Source organism: Trachymyrmex cornetzi, unplaced genomic scaffold (assembly GCF_001594075.2).
Source record: "Trachymyrmex cornetzi isolate Tcor2-1 unplaced genomic scaffold, Tcor1.1 scaffold131, whole genome shotgun sequence".
In the NCBI taxonomy this organism is placed as follows: Eukaryota; Metazoa; Arthropoda; class Insecta; order Hymenoptera; family Formicidae; genus Trachymyrmex; species Trachymyrmex cornetzi.
This window is the reverse complement of record NW_017295884.1, coordinates 389,993-410,490: the sequence shown is the minus strand read 5'-3', so window position 1 is coordinate 410,490 and position 20,498 is coordinate 389,993. Positions and strand designations below refer to the sequence as shown.

The window sequence follows — 20,498 nt, the reverse complement described above, 5'->3', positions numbered from 1 at the left end:
TGGTGACTCACTCCAAGACATAAAAGGAATTCGTCTCAACATTGGATCAACTAATTACAATTAATATTCACTAAAAAGTATCAAATTAAAAAACGCATGTGATCGCAGCTAGAACGAAACATGACTAATACATTTAATATAATAAGACAGACATGTCAAGTCAACCACGAAAATAAAAAGAAAAGGAAAAAGGACAATGTCAATACATAAACAAAAAATTTTATATAACCAAATTAATATTAAAATTATTAAGTTATATTATTCAAATTAAAAATAATTAATACGTGTTCTAATCATTTATGTTTCGATCTTGGATCAATCCCGCTACAACGCGAAGCGTAACGTATTCCGCTCGCGGTGTGCAGTGATACACGCGAGAAACTCGCGAGATCGATCGCGGTGGAAAACAAAAGGGACGGACGCACGCGAGGGGGTGGGTTATCGACTCACCTGAAACGCGAGGCAGGCGAACGTGAAGCCCAACATCAGGGCGAGCAGAGGCGCAATGAGGACGGAGAGGAGAACGTAGCAGCATCCTCTGGAGAGCCGGAAGCAGTGGCCGCTGAGCCGCCAAGCGCATTCGGGACTCCGGATCCCTTCCGGCTCGCCAATCACGTCATCCCACATCACCTGCGTTCACGCCCGCGTAAAATTTAACGATCGATAATATTGATCGCGCTTCGATCGTGCCGTTAAATTCGATACTGTGCGTGCGTGCGTACGAGTGATTTTTCCATGGATAAGCGCGGTCATTTGTCAAAGTATACACACTGTTAAAAATGTCCTGAAATTTAATGTACTTTTAAGTTACATAAATTAAATTCAATTTTACGACACTAAATTAAATTTAATGTATCTGCAACTGGAAAGTATATTTGCGTACATGTACATGAAATTTAGTGTACTTTTCATTAAATTTTCCGAACTTTAGTACATTTTTTATTAAATTTTATGTAGATTTGCATGAAATTTAATGTAAGTAAACGTTAAATTTATGTTGCTTATAACTTTATTTTCATTGACAACATTAAATACGTTTAATGTACCTGCTTGAAATTTGCTTCCGTTACATGTAACGGAAGCAAATTTCTGTTTTTTTAACAGTGCACTATGTTAGAAATGTAACCACGAGCTTCCTTTACATGTAAATAAAGCTTGTGGTTATGAACGGGATTAAAAATAATGAACGATTTAAATGAAAATTAAGTTACAGTAGTTACTTAAATGTAATGCATGTGTACATTAAATTTATGAAATTTAATGTACATTTCATAAAATTTTATAAAAAGTACATTAAATTTCGTAATTTTCGTAAAAAATACATTAAATTTCACGTACATGTATACAAATATACTTTTCAGTTATAAATACATTAAATATAATGTAAATTATGAAATTAAGTTCGAATTGTGCAACTTAAAAGTTTATTAATTTCATACAATTTTTAACAGTATATGAGCAATGGCCGCGTTAGTCAGCTTAAAGTCCCATTACTCTACGTCGTTGACCTTCAATTATTTTCGCGGAAACGTGCATCATAGCTTTCAGCTTAGTTCAATGGAAAAGGAACCCGACAATTTAAAAAACTAGAAATTAAAGATGAGAGAAAGCGATTAGCCGCTCCCTTCAATGATTATGTAACAACGGTAGAAATTGCGGGACTTAATGCACTGAAAGAAAAGTGCTTTGTGACTGTACAGCGTAAAATAATAATAATTAGGTGCATTTCTATAATTATTTTATTACAATCTTATTAATAACAATTATATTTATAATTCGATGTACAATTACAATCACGAACATTTTTTTCCAAACATTCTTACAGCATAGATACTTAAGGGACGTCCTGAGAACGTCCATATGTTCTCTGAACGTTTCCAAACCGCCTCTCGGTTAAAGTGTGCTGTGTAATAAGTGTATCATTTGAATTTGCGATACGTGCGCGGAAAGAAAAGTTTCGCTAAAGTATCCAAAAATTTAACTAGACCTAAAATTAACTTTGTTAGATCAAAATAATTATGCAGAACGCTCAAGCTAGTTGCTAAAATGTCAAATTTTTGTCTAGCATTGCTTGTTTTGTTTGAGCGTTCTACATAATTATTTTAATGGTTCAATAAAATTATCTTCTGTATTTATTATTAGCAAAATTTTTAGATACACAGTAAGAAAGAAAATGTTAATTTTAACATTTTTTACATGTCCCAGGAGATCCACTCTAAATTTTAAGTTAAAGTAACTCATTCGTCTTGTTATTTATTAACGAACTAATAATGTTAAATAATTGACACAATACTTTACATTTATATTTGTTATTTTGACTTTAAGGGTGATTTAAAACTAACATATAAAATAAGTAGAGTACATAGAAGAGTAGTTGCAGTAACTCGTAAGAAAATGTTAATAAAACATTTTTGTTAGTATAACATGAATGAAAAAATTCTTAGATGTTAAATTAACTTTGAGATATACAGATTAATTGAAACAATTGTGTTAAAAACATTCAAAATAATATTCCATTTTTAATTAACATACGCAATTGTTAAGTTAGAAAGGTGACATGAATCTTACACATCAAAATGTTACAAAAATAATAACATACCAGTTGTATGTTTATTTTACATTGAAGCAATAATCAAAATGTGGTAACAAAAGATAAATTCTACATATGGACGCACGATTTTTTACTGTGTACTTCAACAAAACTATTCGTTCCGTGTAAGTTGGTGCGTGCTTTATGGGATGAAGGACATCATCATAAGATTAAAGAACAAAAGCGACTTTAAAAACATTCATTTTCGATCAAAAAAAAGAAATGCACTTGCATTAATCATCAATTATTCGGTGATGTGCAAAATTTTGCAAAGACAAGTACGAGTGCCGATACATCGATCGTGAAGAGAGGCGGCTGCAGGTGCGGATGCCTTCTTCTTCAGCATCTTCTTACCTGAAGATGTTGATTCAAGCTGTTGGGGTCCCGGTCCTCGAGCTCTCCGGAGTCTCCGGCGCTCTCGCCCGCCGCGGAGGACTCCGGCTTCTCCATCCCTGGAATACGAATACTCGGGCATTTGGGCATGCCGCAGCGGAAGCTGTTGCGGAATCTCGCCAGCATGGTTACCCGCGGAGATGGATCGTTCGCCATGCGCTTCTTTATTATCCCAATCCGGGAGACTCAACGACTTTCACGCGCCGCCGATTCGTGGCGGCAGACGAGGACGAGAAACGGCTTTTCCTGCCACGCGCCGCGTCACCATCGCGAAAATGACGACTATCGCGAGGGATACGTACCCCGGGTACACGTATCCATAAGCCATCGATTATTCCCGTTAAATAATAAATTCCCGCGCTACACTGGCTGCGACGAACTAGCGGAATTGCCCGCCCCCGATCGAGAGAAAAGGAGGAGGACAAAGGATTGCGATCAAGGGTGCGCGATCGCGACGCGCTTTCGCCGATCTCGCGACCAAATGCAGGGGTGGACCTGGGGAGGAGCGTATTTACGTATAGCAGCGTACCTTTCTGTAATCGTTGGTATCGATTTGAAACGCAACGGGACTACAACTTTCTATTCCCCTCGCGTCTTAACTTAAACTGTTGCACTCGGATTCTATAGCGAGACTATGGCGAGGTCGCGATTTTTTTATATATATATCCGCACGTGGCGTCGCGACGTCGTCCTCCGCGGGGACAATCGCTGTGTCGGTACCATTCCGGCGATTTTTTCAATCAATTTTCAACGTCATGTTTTTCTTCTCACAAATAAATTCTTCTTGGGGCATAAACATTTTATAAGTGTATATTTTTATTGCTAATATAAACTTTTTAAATAATTTAAAAAATGCAAAAAAATTAAGTAGTTCTAGAAACCAAAATAAAAAAATCCAAATTAATGAAACGTACACTGAGAAAAAATAGCCTTAATTAAAATAAATATTTAATTGAATACTGCCAACTAAACATTTACTTACAATAAATAAATATTTACTTAATAAAAGAAGTAATTATTGAATTAAATTAATGTTTTTTGTAAAAACATTAATTTAATAAATAAATATATTTATGTATTTATTTATCAAATTTATTTATCAATATATTTACCAAATAAATATATTTATGTATTTAATAAATATTTAGTTGGTACTATTCAAATAAATATTTATCGAAATTTAGGATTTTTTTCTTTTTATTTAATGCAGTTATTTACTATTATTTTATTACTTTTAATTAGTTTTATTTATTATTAAAAAAAGTAACTCTTTATGAATTGTATAAATTAACAAAGGTTTCGTATTTTTTTTATCTAAACAATATAGATATGCCATGTAAGGACGAATTACAAATATTTTTTAACAAAATGAAAAAAATTAGGAAAAAATTACAAATTTTTTTTCTATATTGTATTTGAAAATAATACAAAAAATTAGCCGCAATTTAAGACTTAAATAAAAAATTATTGCAATAAGAAGTAGACATGGTTCTAAAAAATAATTGATATAAAATGATAAAATCTTCATTTAAACTATAGAATTGTATTGATAAATATAAATTATTTTAAATGTAAATTGATCTTATTGAATAAAATACTCAATATATTGAATATAAGTATTAATCTTATTTTATAATAATGTATATAATATAACATTTACTTTTAGTATAAACTTCCAATTCCAGTCACTTTTCACAGAAACGATACACCTGATACATACTTAATCTTTTATGGAACAAAATCATGACAAGAAAGAAAGCAAATTATTTTATGTTTTCCAAGTATAAATCTCCAACTCAAGTTACTTTTTTGCAGACTATACACCTTAACCTTTTATAAAATCATGACAGGAAGGGGAGAGCAAATTGCTTTATGTCTTCTCCACTTTCTTCGAGGAAAGAAAGATATCGCGTATATTTTATATCACAACGACAGAAAGAAAAAAAATGATTATCCGGAGGACTTGCAAAGATTCACGCGGATCACAGAGTATAAAAGCAAAGGTCTAGACAGAAAACCGATGTAGACGAGAAATTATGCGACACTGCGACTTTGCCCTACTTCCTTTAGAAAAGTCGCAGATCGTATCTATCACCCGTTTCCCTTTCCCATCCTCCGGTCATAAACAACGGTCTGTGCTTTACGTTTCGCGCGATTATCGACTCGCGAAAAGTTTCGTCTACCGAGAAACCAGAGTTTCCGGTCTGTTTCCGATTCTTCCTAGTCGCGGGACCTTTGCCATCCAGGTTTTAGTTAACGCAAAACTTGGTCGAGGAGAAACCCACGCAATTCTCAACCAATTAATAATAAATACCACTATTACACGTGACGCGCCGCAATGTGTCCAACAAAGACACAAAGTGGAGCTTGGCCGATCGAATTACCTGCTTCGCGTCATCAATTATTTCCGCGATTCTATTCCGACTCGCTTACTCCCCATTTTTAATCATAGCAGTCTCGATATTACAACGGAAAAAGGGAACATTACGAATCGAGACATCCAGGTCTTTTATTTTTCCTTCTCGTTCTGTTTCCGGCGACACCGTTTCCGTTTCTCCACCGCGAGGGGCGATCTCCGCACCGCGAGGGATGATCTACCCCTTCTAGAGACTGAGATGTGACGGCACGCAATGCGGATTTGGGGGATCTAAGAGCACGAATAAGATTGGACCCTTCCGAGAATCCCGGAAGGGCGCGCTCGCGGAGACGATATATACTCACTCGGTTCACCGTTCGCCACCCTGGAGCCCCTTATCTTGCCCGTTGATCGCGAAATGCTGGAAGGAATCCTTATTGCCTGATTGCGGTTGACACGGCGTGTCGCCTCACTTTTACAGTAGAGCGGTATTCGTGGTACACCTGGGCGCTACACGGGTATAAGCAGGCAGGGGAATATTCCGGGGAATTGTAAGGAAGAGAGAAGTGGACAGCGGTCAGCGCGGCTGCGCACTGTCAAGGATTTCAACCCCTTGCGGTCCGACGGCCGGTCGGTGTTTGTTGATGTAATCTGGGGTACAACCACCCCGGCGATGAAAGTGAATGGCCCCCGCGGCCGACGTAATTTCGACAATGTCGTACAAATAATCTTAAAATAATGTGCCAAAATAATACTGAAAACAATATAACAACATAGAGACGAGAATTGAAGCATAATATCGCGGCAGTTATTTTAAAAATTATCAAATATCAGTAAAATAACTACTTTGAGGAAAAGTAATTAACTGTTGGTTTAAAATGAGAATTTTATGCGTTAAATTTCACTTTTTATAAATTTATAACAAACAAAAGTGGATTGATTTACAGTTTTGTTTATTATCAATTCAAATCAAAGATTGAGTGGCAAAAATGTTATCTTCGATCTATTATCGATACAATTCGATATTAATAGAGCGCGATAATTAACATGACGCAATTGCTATTTCGTTGATTATAAATAATGTGCGCTAATTTATCAAAGTATAACATTTACAATTTCCATCTGCAGTCAATAGATGGAGTTAGTAGTACGTAAATTGAAATTAACTCACAACTTTACCAACAGATCTAAAACGGTCGTTTAGTAACATCTATTTTATAAGAATTTATAAGTTTATAAAAATTTTTTTTAATTTAAAAAAATTTATAAAAATTCCTCATTGTGCTGTCAACAGAAACGTTATATTTTATTCAGTTTTTATTCATTTTATCATATTTTAAGCGTAATATTCTATAAATGATCAAATATAAAAAGAATAGAAGATGACAGACTGCGTACATTTTATCAAAATTTACAGATTTCTTTTACAATCAATTATCGCAATATGTATAATATATAGTAAGTTTCAAAAGCTTCCCGTCTAAGAATAAAAAAGTGTTAAAATAAGACAATCATTTTTAATTTTCAGTTAAATTACACTTTATTTTAACAATTTTTTTTTAGAATAATAAATAAATTTTTTTCTATTATCAAAAATGTTTTAAATTTTTGTCCTTAAAATGTTTTATAACTCTTAAAATAAAAAATATTTGTTTTAAATCAAAATCTGATGTGCGTAAAAATTTTACCAATTATAAAAAAAGTGATTTCTGCAGTGAAATCATTTTAAGAACAAAAATTAAATGCAAATGTCATAAAAGAAAACAATTATTTTTATTTTTCAGTATAATTAACCTTTATTTCAATAAATTTGTCAGAATAAATTAATTTCTCTACCACACCTACAAATTAAAATATTCTGAGATTTTGTTCTTAAGATGTTTCACTTAAAAATAAAAAATGTTTTTAAAATCAAAGTCTAACATACATGGAAAAAATTTATCGATGATGAAGGAGTAGTTTTTACAGTGTTCAACCATTTTAAAAACAAAAATTCAAAATATTTATTAGTAGAAAAATTGATTCGCCTAAACCATTTAATTGAAATAAAGAGTGGTTATAATAAAAGATAAAAATAGTTGCATTTTATCATCTTTTTCGTATCTTTGGACTGAAAACTTTTAAACCTTACAACACAAGTTCTTTTTGTGTTGATATCGCGGTAAAAGAGATTAATTAAAACTCGCCACGATTTTTGACACGAGACACGCGACTCATCACCGTCGAATCCGACGGGGGATCGTCGAGAATCGACACGGACAATGCGGGATGGCGGCTTGGTCTGTGGATGACGGACGAGAAAACGCATGAATGGAGGCTGACGTCTCTGGGATATCGCGATGGACATTCCGGCGCTTAAATCGAGTCTGGAACCCGGAGTTGCGTAAGCACGACAGTCACGACAAGCGTCCCGTCACGAACCGTAACGGGTGCGCACTTTTGTCGCTTGTATAGGTGGAAAAGTGCCATACAATCACCTCGTCCCCTCGTGATTCCCGTCGGGAATTGCGAGAACGAGAATTCACGGCTGGCACAGCCGCACCTCGGCTCTCCCGTCTGTAATTCACCTTACAATCTCGTTCGACGAACTGTTCGAGATGTTAATCTCCAAATCTTGTTGAGGTTTCACTGCCTTTTTATCCAATTTTCCAAATTTATTCAAACGCTTCATATAATTATAAGGTGATAAAATAAAATAACCATTTTTATTTTTCAACAGAATCAACTTTTATTGTAATATGAAATCTTTAGAATAATAAATTAATTTATTGCAGCTGAGTCACGAGTAATTCTGTTAAACGCATCGCATGAAAATCCGTGGCTTCGATTCAAAATGTTGCATTTCCACGTATAATTTATCATATTATTATTGTTATTTCATTGTGTTCAATATTAATTATGTTAAAAATCTGGTAACTTACCGTATTATTTTTGTTACTATTTTATTGTTTTATATTAATTATGTTAAAGATCTTGGCTCATAATTTATCATATTATTTTTATTACTATTTTATTGTTTTATTTAGTCTAGGCTTGTAAGTATCATGTTGATGCCTCGTCTCTCAAAATGCTATTCTCTATCACATTTTCTTCAGCTTCAACAAATATATAACACAATTTCAAGATATAAAATGCGCTCAATGAAAGTGAGGTGTAAGTACAGATCAACATCTTGAAAAAAAAAAAAAAGATTTCCATATTTAATAGATGGACAAAGACATTCGAGGATTAAAAACAATCGTTCGACTCGAAAAGGTCATCGTGCTGCTCAATTTTAAGAATGATTTAGCTTCCTTTCTTCTCTAACACGCATATGTAAATAGAGAATTAAAAATAGAAGATATGATAAAAGACTGGAAAAAGATTTAGAGATAGAGGCTCGAGTTTCTTACCACCCTTCCTGGAAGACCACGAAATTCCCATTTTCTTACGTCATCCCTCTAGTTGCCGCTGAGTCACGCAATTCTATACCCCAGGAGGCATCGTAAACATTCGCCACCCTCGTGTTCGCGACTACAGGGTAAAATCGCATTTTCAGCATAGCGTTCGAAGGGTATGCTTTTGGAATCGTATTCCCTGAACAGCGTTCGAGAGGTACGGTTTTGAAATCGTGTTTCTCGAAGAGAGAGAGTTCGAGGGCACATGCTTTTAAAATCGTATTTCTTGAACAGCGTTCGAAGGGTATGCTTTTGGAACGTCAAGTATACAAAATGTTATCGGAGAGATTTCATCCAATCGAAAGCAGAGAGCAAATTCCCAGAAAATGAGACCAATTTTTGACATTTCATTATTAGAATTAAAATCAATTAATCCCTTTTTTCAAAAGAAAATTAGATTCTGAAAATTAAGATTGATTAGCTTCTCTATCCACAGATTAATTATCTCTCGAATAAATTTTGAAAAGTTCACGGAAAGAACGCAACTTTACTGAAATATCTAAAAATTTAAGTAAATACGTCTGAGAACAATTTTAAACAATCAAAATCATTATGTAGGACACTTAAGATGATTCCTAAAATATCAAAACTTCTTGCAGAATTATACCATGTTTCAATTCTACTATTCTATAATTATTTTTAACAGTCCAACAAAATTATTTTCAGATCTAATTAAATTTTTAGATACTTTAAAATCGTTCTTTTCATGCAGGAAAATTAAGATAAGCGACCTTTCCTCTTTCCGACTCGCAAAAGCGAGATTATCTTTTTGAATTTTTTGAAAAAACTACGCGACGGATTGACTTCAAGTTTTGTACATTTATTCTATGTATATCTTCAACAACGTGTAAAATAAAAATTATTGAAAAATATGAATGTAAAACTTTAAATGCGTTTTTCTCAAATAGTGTTTTAAAAATCTGCAGATTTTTAAAACATGATATCTCAAAAACTATTGAATCAATTAACTTCTTTTTGTCTTTTAATGTAATAAAAACTGATTTTTTTTACGAAATACACTAATATAATAATAATTTTAAACCAATGCGCAATGCCATTTTGTCAGTTTTCAATTTTTCCATAAAATCCAAGGCTCATTACTTATCTACATCATTAATAAATAAAATTTAAATTTATTTCCGCTCGTTCAAAAGAACAAGTTTTTTTGCGCCCTCGTCATTTTATATCTTTTGAACAAATTATCATTTATTAATAGTTTTCATTTCACACGTTGTTGAAGATACATAAAATAAACGTATAAAACTCGAAATCTCCTTTCGTCGTATAGGATAACTGTCCCAATTAGTGTGCTTTTGTATTTCGATAAGTCATAAAGAAAACTACATAAAGAAAAGCACGGATAAATAAAAAAAAATTTTTTTTCTTGTTAAGTTAAATTATTCATGCATACGATACCGAAGATAATATTTTATTTTTTGAATATTAAAGTATTTTAAATATTTTTCAAAAGATATGAGGAATTTATGTGAATCCAGTAATACGTACCACAAGATTTTAAGCTTGTCCCTATTAATGTGTCCTATACTGGAGCTGAGAACGTTGTGTTATGAGTGTACATTGAAATAAATATATATAATTGAAATAATAATTTATATAATATTAACTTAAACAATTAGCTTAAATTTATTACCTGTTTTAATAAGTAAAAAGTTAAAATGAGTTAAATGTGGAGGGACACAAATTTGGGGCACATTAATATGGCCATCGCCACTTGGAGAACTCACTATATAATAGGAACAAAAACATGTTTTTTATTTTTGTCAAAAACATTATAAAGTATTAACATTTTTTAGATTAAAGAAATATTATAAGAAAAAGAAATAATTGAAAAACCGATATTGATTGCAAGCAGATAAAATTAAAGTTACAATATTTAATATAATTAATTCAGTAATAAACAAGTTGGCTAAAAGGCACATTAATAGGGACAGTTACCCTAGTTAAAAAAAAAAATCGTAAAAATAGCTTTGTTTTCGTGCGTCTTAGAAACCATTACCAATTTCTTCGCGTTTCTTGAAAAACCAGCACTCGTCACAGTAATTCTCCGCGTTCGATTATCCGACACCATGTACGTTAGACGTGGCGCCATAACAAAATGTAAATCTAGCCGTTTCGTGGCGCGGCACGCTGGACTCGCCAACCGTGTCAATATATAATTCCTTCGGTTATGAAACGAAAATTTACGAGCACAAGGCCGCCCTGTGCTATTATCATAAGCGAAGAAATTAACGTAATCGCAGTCACGACGGCCCTTTCAATTCCCTCAATAGCAACGGCGACGGTGGCGGCGGCGGCGCGGTGGCCGATATATAAAACATGTAATTCAAGATTTCCCATGGATCGGTTCGTGCTTGCGATCGGATCTGAATTGCGTCAATACGCGCGCGTTGCATAATGATCCGTAATATGGCATAACTCCGCGTATTGCGCACACATTATACCCGTCGCGTTTGCGATCACGATATTATTATTTCTATTTCGCGGCGCTATCACGATATTATCGACGTAATGTGTGGCTCTTAGCCAACGAGCAGCGAATTATCAAACTAGAATCGTTATATGGATCTTTCGTTCAATGTATACATCCACATTGAATATGATACTCTTTTCCGAACACGAACAATAAAGCCCTAGTCTAATGTCCATCTCTACCAATGTCGATTAACTCTAATCTCTGTTTAACTTACTTTTATCTTTATCTCGTTCTAAGAAAAAGGCAGGATTGGGAAGTAAGTAACGCTGTTACTTTTTTCTATTTGTAAAATTGTTACGTTTTTACAGTATACTGTTAAAGGAGTAATCCTGATAATCCAATTCCTCGAGTTAAACAAATAATGTTTTAACTTCCATGTCATAATGTAAATCAATCCATTTCAGTGTTAGTTTCAAAGTAAACAACGTTCATATTAATATATGTACTTAATAAATGATAAACGAAATTTGAGTAAAAAATATATTTCTTGAATTAAATTGTTTGTTGTTTTAGTTAAGTTAATGACATATTGATTACAATAATAGTGGCGTTCTATAAAAATTACCTATAGAAATTAAAAATAATTCTATGTTTACAGAAATCTAGTACTGTCAATCTTGAAAAGCAGTAATTAATTTAAGTATTGAAAGTACCATTGCTTACTTTTAGTGTTCCAAATAAATAATTGATTACTGTTTTTCAATAGTACATTAACCAGTATTAAGTATTACATTTTTGTAACACTTTGACATTATAAATTCAACAGTACAAGGAATTTCGCCGTTACTTTTATAGCTACTTCAATTCCCTATTATTAGTAATAAAAATAATTATATTTATAATTCTATAAAAAAATAATTGACACCGAAAATGACTACAAAATATATAATTAAACTATGGTAATTCCAATTTTTTCTCTCGCAATCAGTGCATTCTGATTCTGCGATCGGTTTACGAATTATATGGCACATAAAATTATAAATAGAACGAAATCCCGAATTCCGACACGAATCGCATAGATCGTCGAAAGCTTGAAATGCCAACTTAAAAGCTTATAGGAAAACGTCATTAGTTTCTGTCATGCGCGCGCGACACACGATACATATCCTCTGTAAATATACCATGTCGAAAGGTGAGGACGCCAAATGTATGTAAGAAACACGAGGATCGAATGTTCGAATCACTGTGAGATCGAGTGTTGCCGTGCTAGTGTGCTGTCTTCGCTGACGTCTGTCTAAATCATTCCGCTTCGCTCGATTCAGTTGCGATAACATTTATTTGCTTGTCACAGAGTTTCAGTATTCGTGAAACGATCAAAGACTTGATATATTGCGGATAAATTGTGCTACACATTGGCTCAATAAATCAGAAAGTTTACTCTTCGCGAGGTACGAGTGTATTTTGTTTTCGTGTAACCACGTTTGTTTTCTTTATCTTTACTTCGTGTTAAACTCATTTTAGATCGATATTTTATTATTGCTTAAGATTTAAGTAATTTATTTATTAAAATGTATCAAAATTATTTTCAATTAATTGTTTTCATTATTTTTAATAAAACAATTCTTTTTCTTCTTTAATACTTAAGGAACACACGTTATTATTAAACGATTAATATTAACAGTTACTTCGATCATTTGTCACTTCAAGTGATAAAAATTACTTTTAAGCTTTTAACGAATGCTACGTCTTGTTTATTTTAAAGCAAATTCCTTTCATCGACTGATTCAATGGCATATTCTCTTTAAAAGGTTTTCAGTTTATAAACACATGTTTTTTTTTATTGAAACGCATATATATTATCAGTCAAAAATATATATTTTGACTATTTGTTTGTGTAGTCGCAGATAAAAGTTTATCTGTAATTTGACGATTTCAATTTCTTTCGATGGTTATTCTTAAAAATTATATGTATATATTATTCCGTAATAAAGCAAGAACATTATAAAATATTTTGAAATCAAAGAGACCATTTTGTACCTCGACTTATGTCGTTACTTCAAATCTGTATAGAAAGAACGATTTTGCTGAAGTATCTGAAAATTTAACTGGATACAGATTTGAAAATAATTTTGTTGAATTATCAAAATAATTATGTAAGACCGATTGCTAAAATGTTAAACTTTTTGCTCTCTAAATCTGAATAGTAGGTAATTAATTACCCAGTGGCATACTTTGCACTGATAATCAGTGAAGTTCAACTAAAAGAAGAAGAATGTTTGAGCATATAACTAAAATATTGATTATATAACTAAAATACTGATATTTGTACGTTAATTTCAATCTTCCAATATTCATTGAATTTAAGCACTAAAACAAGATTCGTTAGATCACACGATAAAGATTAGCTAGGTTAGGGATCTCACATTTAATTCACCGATTACCAGTGGCATACTTGGCACTGATATCAGTGATTAGTCACTGATTCAGATTTAGAGAATGTAGCATTGCTTGTTATGCTTAAGATTTCCTACGTAATTATTTTGATCAAGTCCAACTAAGTTATATCTTCAAATCATTATATCTTATAGCTAAATTTGTAAATACTTCGGCAAACTTGGTTTTTTCTGTATGCACAAAAGTAATCAACATGTAAGTTTCCTTTTTGCTGCAGAATTCTAAGGCTCACCCTTTCGCAACTATAACATAGAGAGGATTGGAAATCATCTGAAAATTATCCGGAGCAGTTTGTTGCAACTCGCCGGGAATGTTCTTACATTCTACGTTGAAAAATGGAACCGACAACCGACTCGTCCCTTTTTTTCGCCAGTTGCAGTTCCAATTGCACGGACTATGATTATGAACATTCAGAAATCAGGACACAATCCGAGAAGAAAAAACGTGTGAAAAGATCTCCCGTGCCGAAGCCTTCCTTTACATTTTTGCCAAATATGAAAAATACGAAATCACTTAAAACCAACAAAGCTTCATCAAAGAAAACCCAAAAGGCAAAACCTGAAAGTACGTTTTAAATTTGCATTGTAAAGCCTAGCAACCTCAATTTTCAATCGTTGTACTTATATATACGAAAAGATCAGTTTTAAAGTATTTAAAATTTAGATGGTTGCAGATCTGAAAATAACTTTATTGGACTATTAATATTAATATGTGGGACACTCTCAAGATAGTTATTGGAAGACCAAAACTTTTTGCAACTTGCTTGAGCATTTTATACAATTATTTTGATAATTCAGATCATACATCCTAGATCAAAATGATACGGAAAGAACAGTTTTGCCGGAGTATCTCTAAAAAAAGTTTAGTTAGATACAGATCTGAAAATAATTTTGCTGAACCATCAAAATAATAATGTAAGATAGCAAACAATGGTTTCCAGAACGTCAAAATTTGTTGCAACATTGCTCTGTGTTCATTATGCTTGAGCGTTTCATATAATTATTTGATAGTCCAAAGAAAATTATCTAGATTTATATCTAACTAAATTTTTAGATACTCTGGGAAAACTGTTTTTTCCATATACCATCCGTAATTATAATTCTATTATTCTGGACGGAAATTGTTTTATTGTTCGCTTCGCTTTAGAGAATCAAACGTGAATTTAGCCGATTTGAAAGATCCATTAATTCGTCGAGAATTACTTCACATTCAGTATTTCGTTTATAAAAATTTGTTTTCAACAGACGAACTCTTGAAGGATTACTGCCCATATTCTTCCGACAATTGTTGTTGCAGTTCAGGTTGCACGGATTGCGACTACGGACTCTATACGTATACAACTAAAAACAAGAGCAAGCTGAAAAATAAAGACAAGAGATTCTATATAAAGCCTTCGAGTAGTTTCAGACCTTTGTTGTCCGAGAAAAGTCGAAGAACTGCAAAACCATTTAGCGCTATAAATATATTAAGGAACAAAAAGACAAAACTTCTCAAAAGTACGTACATTCACACCATAAACTTGAACAATAATTCAAAATTTTTACTTTTTATACTTTCTTATTATGACACCATCCGTGATTATGCAACTTTAACTTAAATGATTTTAATTTAATTGACTAAATATGAGTAATTAAATTCAATTAGAAGATTTAATTTAATAACATATTAATTTAATAACAATTTAATTTAATTTAAATTAATTTAATTTCAATATTAAAAAACTAATTGATCTAATTATTTCGTTATACATGGAAAAAAATGATCGTGTATTAACAGTATTAGATCTAATTATAAATAATTTTATTAATTCAATAACAGTGTTAATATAACAAATACCTGCTTTATTAAAATAAGAGCATTGCATTCAATTAGAAAGATTATTTCTAATTAAACTAATACTAATAATACTATAAATACTATTATATATTATTTTTATATATATAATAGAAAAAGCCTTGGAAAGCAGCTACCCCGAATCTTCCGGCAGTTGTAATCGCCAGTCAAACTATATAAAACATAACTTCAAACTACAAACAACTAAAGACCAAAAATCAAAAACCAAAAAGAAGACGTCAACGAGGAATTTGAAAAAACTAAAAACAACGAAAATTGTGAAAACTCTGAAATTGCGCAAGAATAAGAAAGTTTCAAAGAACGCAGCTACAAAAGTTTCTGCAAGTATGTTACAAATTTCAGTTATCTACTTAAATCTACACTTTATTATTATAACATTAAACTTTGATCGTGGCTGTCACTCGATAGATTTTTGACTATTTGCTTTACTTTCGAAAATTAAACATAAATTTAAATACTCCAATTCGGAGTAGCTTAAGACTAATTTATTTTTACTGGTTTACTTTAACTATTTTTACATTATTTGATTGTCATATACACATTTTTCTATCGTATAAATTTTATTTTAATAGAAACCGTTATGAAACATTGGTTTACTGATTCATCTAATAACTATGAGTGCAATTCGGATTATACAGACTGCGAAAAGCGCATAATTATAAAGAGAAAAAAGTTGAAAAGCAGATCCAGAGGAGTGAAAACTTCAACAAAACCGAAAACGTCGGAACTGTCTTCAGTAATCGGTGAAGGTAATGATGAAAGTTAGAAATGAAAAGAATTCGAAGCAAACAGCAGAAGTATGTTCTGAAAGTACGTCAAAAGACTGCCTTGAATTTATCAAATTTTTATGAATGATGTAGCGATATACATAGCTACTTTTTTGTAATGATACATCTTCTTTTCATTTATTTTTGCTCTTTGTGTATAATTCTATTCTATTACTTACACGATATATTGAATTATTTGTTTTACCATTAAAAGCTCTAAATGCGAGTTTAAGTACCACAATCTATCTCGAAATTTACTTATTGACTCTGTTGAGTAGATAAAGCAGCTTCGCAACTGCTGTAAAATTCTGTAATATAATTGGTCTTTCCCTTAGTCTCTCACTCTAAATGTATAAGCTAATCATATTAAAGAATTTTACAACAATTGCAAAGTTGCTTTCTCTGCTGAACGCAGCCATTAATTATAAAACACAATATTACTAACTATTATTGAATATTATTTTTAACATTATTAAGATAGTATGATTACTTAAATAATCATTAACTTACATAGATGTTGATATATATTTCTTTTCTATAAATAAATTTGTTCTTGTTGTGTTTTAAGAACGTATATCGTCACGGTCCTATTATTCTGAAAGTGATTCTTACTGCACTGGTGAAGATTGCTACTAACAAGTGCAAAACTATCCGTCAATCATGTCGTATGAAAACTCAACTGCAGAATTTTACTGAAACTTTAAATAACACGCTAATCAAACAACAAATTAATACAACAAATTGTTTACATTGTCATAAATAGTTAATACATTACGAATGCTCTATAAAAAAGTGATGAAATATATATATTAATTTTAAAACAATATCACGCAAGTAAAATGTATATGTTAACGTTAGTCAATATATTCTATGTACAATAATTCTCGTGACATTATTTATATGTATATATTGGATTATGTGTAATTACAAATTTTATTTACATATTATATGTGTATACACTCAGAGAAAAAAGTTTCTTTGGATGTAATAAATTTTATTGTATCCAAATAAATTTGTTATTTGGAATGGTCCAAACAAATCAATGTTTGAATCAATAAGTGTGATTGTTTGAATTTGAAACAATATATATCTTTGTCTTAATACATTATTTGTTTGAACAGATAATATCTATCTTCAGTATTCGCGTGATTAACTGTACGGCACAAACATAATCGATGTAGCACATAGCACTGCTCGTTTAATTCTGTCGTTAGACGTACAAGCCATTGTTTCCATATTTTCGGTCAAAAAATGTAATGACTATTCCAAGAAAGCAATTATTTGCATGGAATAACCTAACCTCTATGAATATATTTTGCCATTTGTAAATAAACAATTTGTTTCATTGTTTGTATTCATTGTAACCAAATAATATATTATTTAATTAAAAGATATTACTTCAAATAATAATGCTATTTCTGTCAAGCAATAGAGATTTCTCAAATGAAACAACAAAATTTTTATTCAAACAAATAATATTTCGTACAAGCATATGTTGTTTCAATAAAACAAATTTTAATCAAATAAATAGGAATACTAAAACCCAAGGAAACCTTTTTCTCTGTGCATTATATACATATATATAATGCATAAGAGTTATTATTTTATTGTATTAACATCATATTGCTTTAACATATTTAACAAGATATTAATTACTAAAAAATTTTTGGTAATATTTTTAGTAATATTTTTATTATTTTTTTAATTTTTATTATTATTTTTAGTAATATTTTAAGTAAAAAATTATTCGAGACCAAGATTTGGCAATTTTTAGTAAAAATTGCCAAATGTTGGTCTTGAATACTTTTTTACTCAAATACTATGAACCTTACAGAAAAGCTGCAACAGACAAAAATAATTTATTTTCTTCTCATAAAGTTCTGAGAATTTTTTCAGAATTTTTTAACAATTTTTTCAGAATTTTTTCAGAAATTTTTAATACCGTATTTTCTCATGTTGGTAAAAATAGGAAAATGCAGTACTAAAAAGTTGATAAAAAATTCTGAAAAAATTCTCAGAACTTTATGAAAAGAAAATAAATAATTTTTGTCTCTTGCAGCTTTTCTATAAAGTTCATAGTATTTGAGTAAAAAATTATTCAAGACCAATATTTGGCAATTTTTAGTAATTAATATCTAGTTAACTACTGTGAAAATTGCAAAATGATAGAGGACTGTTCGACTCAGTTTAGTTCGCTCTATCTTTAAAAAAGTGATTGACAAAAAAGTTCGGGACATCCCGAATATATATTCAGTTTCCATATAATGATTATCAAAAAAATTAATAACTTGTGTAAGCGATAGAAGAGAAACATTTTAATTAAGATGATATTTTTCATCTTAATTAAATCATTTATTTTAACATACTTTTCTCGTACATAATAAGTACTGATCAATTAATAATTTGTGTAAACGAATATCAGTGCAAGAGAAATACTTTAATACGCTCATTGCGTATCTTTCCAGGAAAATGTATATAAAAATGTATGAGCACAATAAAGAAAAACTTCTACGCAGAACGTGCTATGGAAAGTCTCTACACTTAATCAAAAAATATGAACTCTATTATTGCAGATAAATTTTAATAGCTTTTTTCTCTTCTTCTTCTCGATAAAATTGATAGATTTCTTGTTTTTTCGACACTTTCCGCGAGAGTTTTGTGTTCGCTTCATTTCGGCTCGGTATTCAGACGGATTAAAACGGTCACAATGCGAGTTAATCAGACACAACGGGATCCCGTCGCGGACGGGGGGTAAATTAAATTAGCCTTCTCTCGCGTCGAAGCAACGCGTATGCTCGCAGAAAGCGGCGCGCAGCTGAGAATGCGATTATGTAACGCAGGTAAAATCGAAATAAGAGATTACCGCGTCGCGTACGGTTGAGACGAGGGAGGACTGAAATCCCCGCAATGACATGCAAATATTTAGATAAGATTGTCTACGCCGTGTAACGGTGCTCGTACACGCACGGTTCTCTCTCCGCGACCCTGTGTTTACGTACATGGAAGCGCTATTACCGCGCGAATAATGACGCATAAACGGCACGACATGACACTTGCGCCCGACTATTTCAGCATGCGAAAATAACGTCTTGTTATTGCAAAAAAAAGTATATAGTCTAGAATTACTGTTGAAGAAGAAATATTACAGAGTTATCACGAATTCCTCACCCTAAAATGCCAACCTTTTCTCTCCCCGATTTTTCCAGACAAAATTTCATAATTCTCCCTGACTTTCAATAATATTTCGAATTCTTTTATATTTTCGTCATGATTTGGAAACCGTTAAATATTTCGTTGAGAAAGCAATTTAACATAGCCACGTAAATTACTGTTAATGTTACTAACTCTACTTGCACTTTTAATTATTAAGTTGATAATTTGATTCCAAAACTGCGTAGGTGTGTACGCAAATTTCTTTGAAGCCAAGAATTTTAGTTTTCCAGAAAATTTTGCAAAAGTCCCTACACTGAGAAAAATTATCTGGTTGGATTAAACAGTAATTCTGGTGGAAAATGGACGAATCAGAATTTTCTTGTTATGTCTATTAGAATTCTAATTAAGATAACTAGAATTCTGATTAATATAATTATTCTGGTAAAAATAAGAATTCTAGTAGATTTTACCAGAAATATAGTATCAACCAGAATTCCGGTTATCTCAACTAGAATTCTAATAAATTTAACCAGAAATTTCTGATTCGTCCATTTTCAACCAAAAATTTTTTTCAGTGTAACTTTACTCTAATTTCCAGTTTTATGGCAACCCTAAATTAAAAAGTTTCGCAACAAAAAAAATATTAATTTTAATATTAAAAAATTTTGTGTGAACGAGAAAGTATTAATTTAAAGAAATATTAATTTAAAAATAATGTATAAAAATAATATTACTCCCTTTCGTTCCTCTTCTCCCAAAATGATCATATAATAATTGAAAATAAATAATCTGAGAGCACTGAAAGTAATATCATCTTTCCGCGTTGCTCCGATTATATTACTCTAGATGAGCGTGCATAACGGTGCAAGAGATTGCTATTTTGCATCCGAGAGATAAACATGGGAACCGAGCGGCTACTTGTCTGCAGGTGGTCCGAGACGCGGCGGGAATCTAATACAATGGCGTAAAAGTGTCGGGATCGGGCGTGTTCCCCACGGGAGTTGTCGCGAGAAAAGGAGAGAGAGAGAGAGAGAGAGAGAGAGAGAGAGAAGTTCTAGCA

General features: G+C 31.8%; 2 protein-coding genes across 2 annotated transcripts in view; one reads left to right on the top strand and one right to left on the bottom strand.

The window, feature by feature from the left end:
* LOC108770734 (caveolin-3) overlaps window positions 1-3,222 on the bottom strand; it is a 4,345-nt gene extending 1,123 nt beyond the window's left edge. Inside the window, exons 1-2 of the mRNA XM_018522437.1 lie at window positions 2,945-3,222; window positions 451-630 (exon numbers count right to left, since the gene is read on the bottom strand). Coding sequence (XP_018377939.1) covers window positions 451-630; window positions 2,945-3,139 — 375 coding nt within the window. The 5' untranslated portion in view covers window positions 3,140-3,222. The remainder of the gene's footprint in view (window positions 1-450; window positions 631-2,944) is intronic.
* Window positions 3,223-12,473: 9,251 nt separating this feature from the next.
* LOC108770735 (uncharacterized) lies at window positions 12,474-17,012 on the top strand. Its single transcript, XM_018522438.1, has 6 exons — window positions 12,474-12,658; window positions 13,882-14,228; window positions 14,909-15,160; window positions 15,612-15,842; window positions 16,091-16,328; window positions 16,854-17,012. The coding sequence occupies exons 2-5, from the start codon at window positions 14,000-14,002 to the stop codon at window positions 16,282-16,284; spliced, it is 906 nt and encodes a 301-aa protein (XP_018377940.1). The 5' UTR covers window positions 12,474-12,658; window positions 13,882-13,999; the 3' UTR covers window positions 16,285-16,328; window positions 16,854-17,012.
* Window positions 17,013-20,498: the final 3,486 nt, after the last annotated feature.

Excerpts from the sequence above, each read along its gene's own strand:
- LOC108770735 (XM_018522438.1), top strand. The coding sequence starts at position 14,000 with ATGGAACCGACAACCGACTCGTCCCTTTTTTTCGCCAGTTGCAGTTCC. Across the intron at positions 14,229-14,908 it reads CCAAAAGGCAAAACCTGAAA|ACGAACTCTTGAAGGATTAC; the intron begins GTACGTTTTAAA and ends TGTTTTCAACAG. Across the intron at positions 15,843-16,090 it reads AGCTACAAAAGTTTCTGCAA|AAACCGTTATGAAACATTGG; the intron begins GTATGTTACAAA and ends TTATTTTAATAG.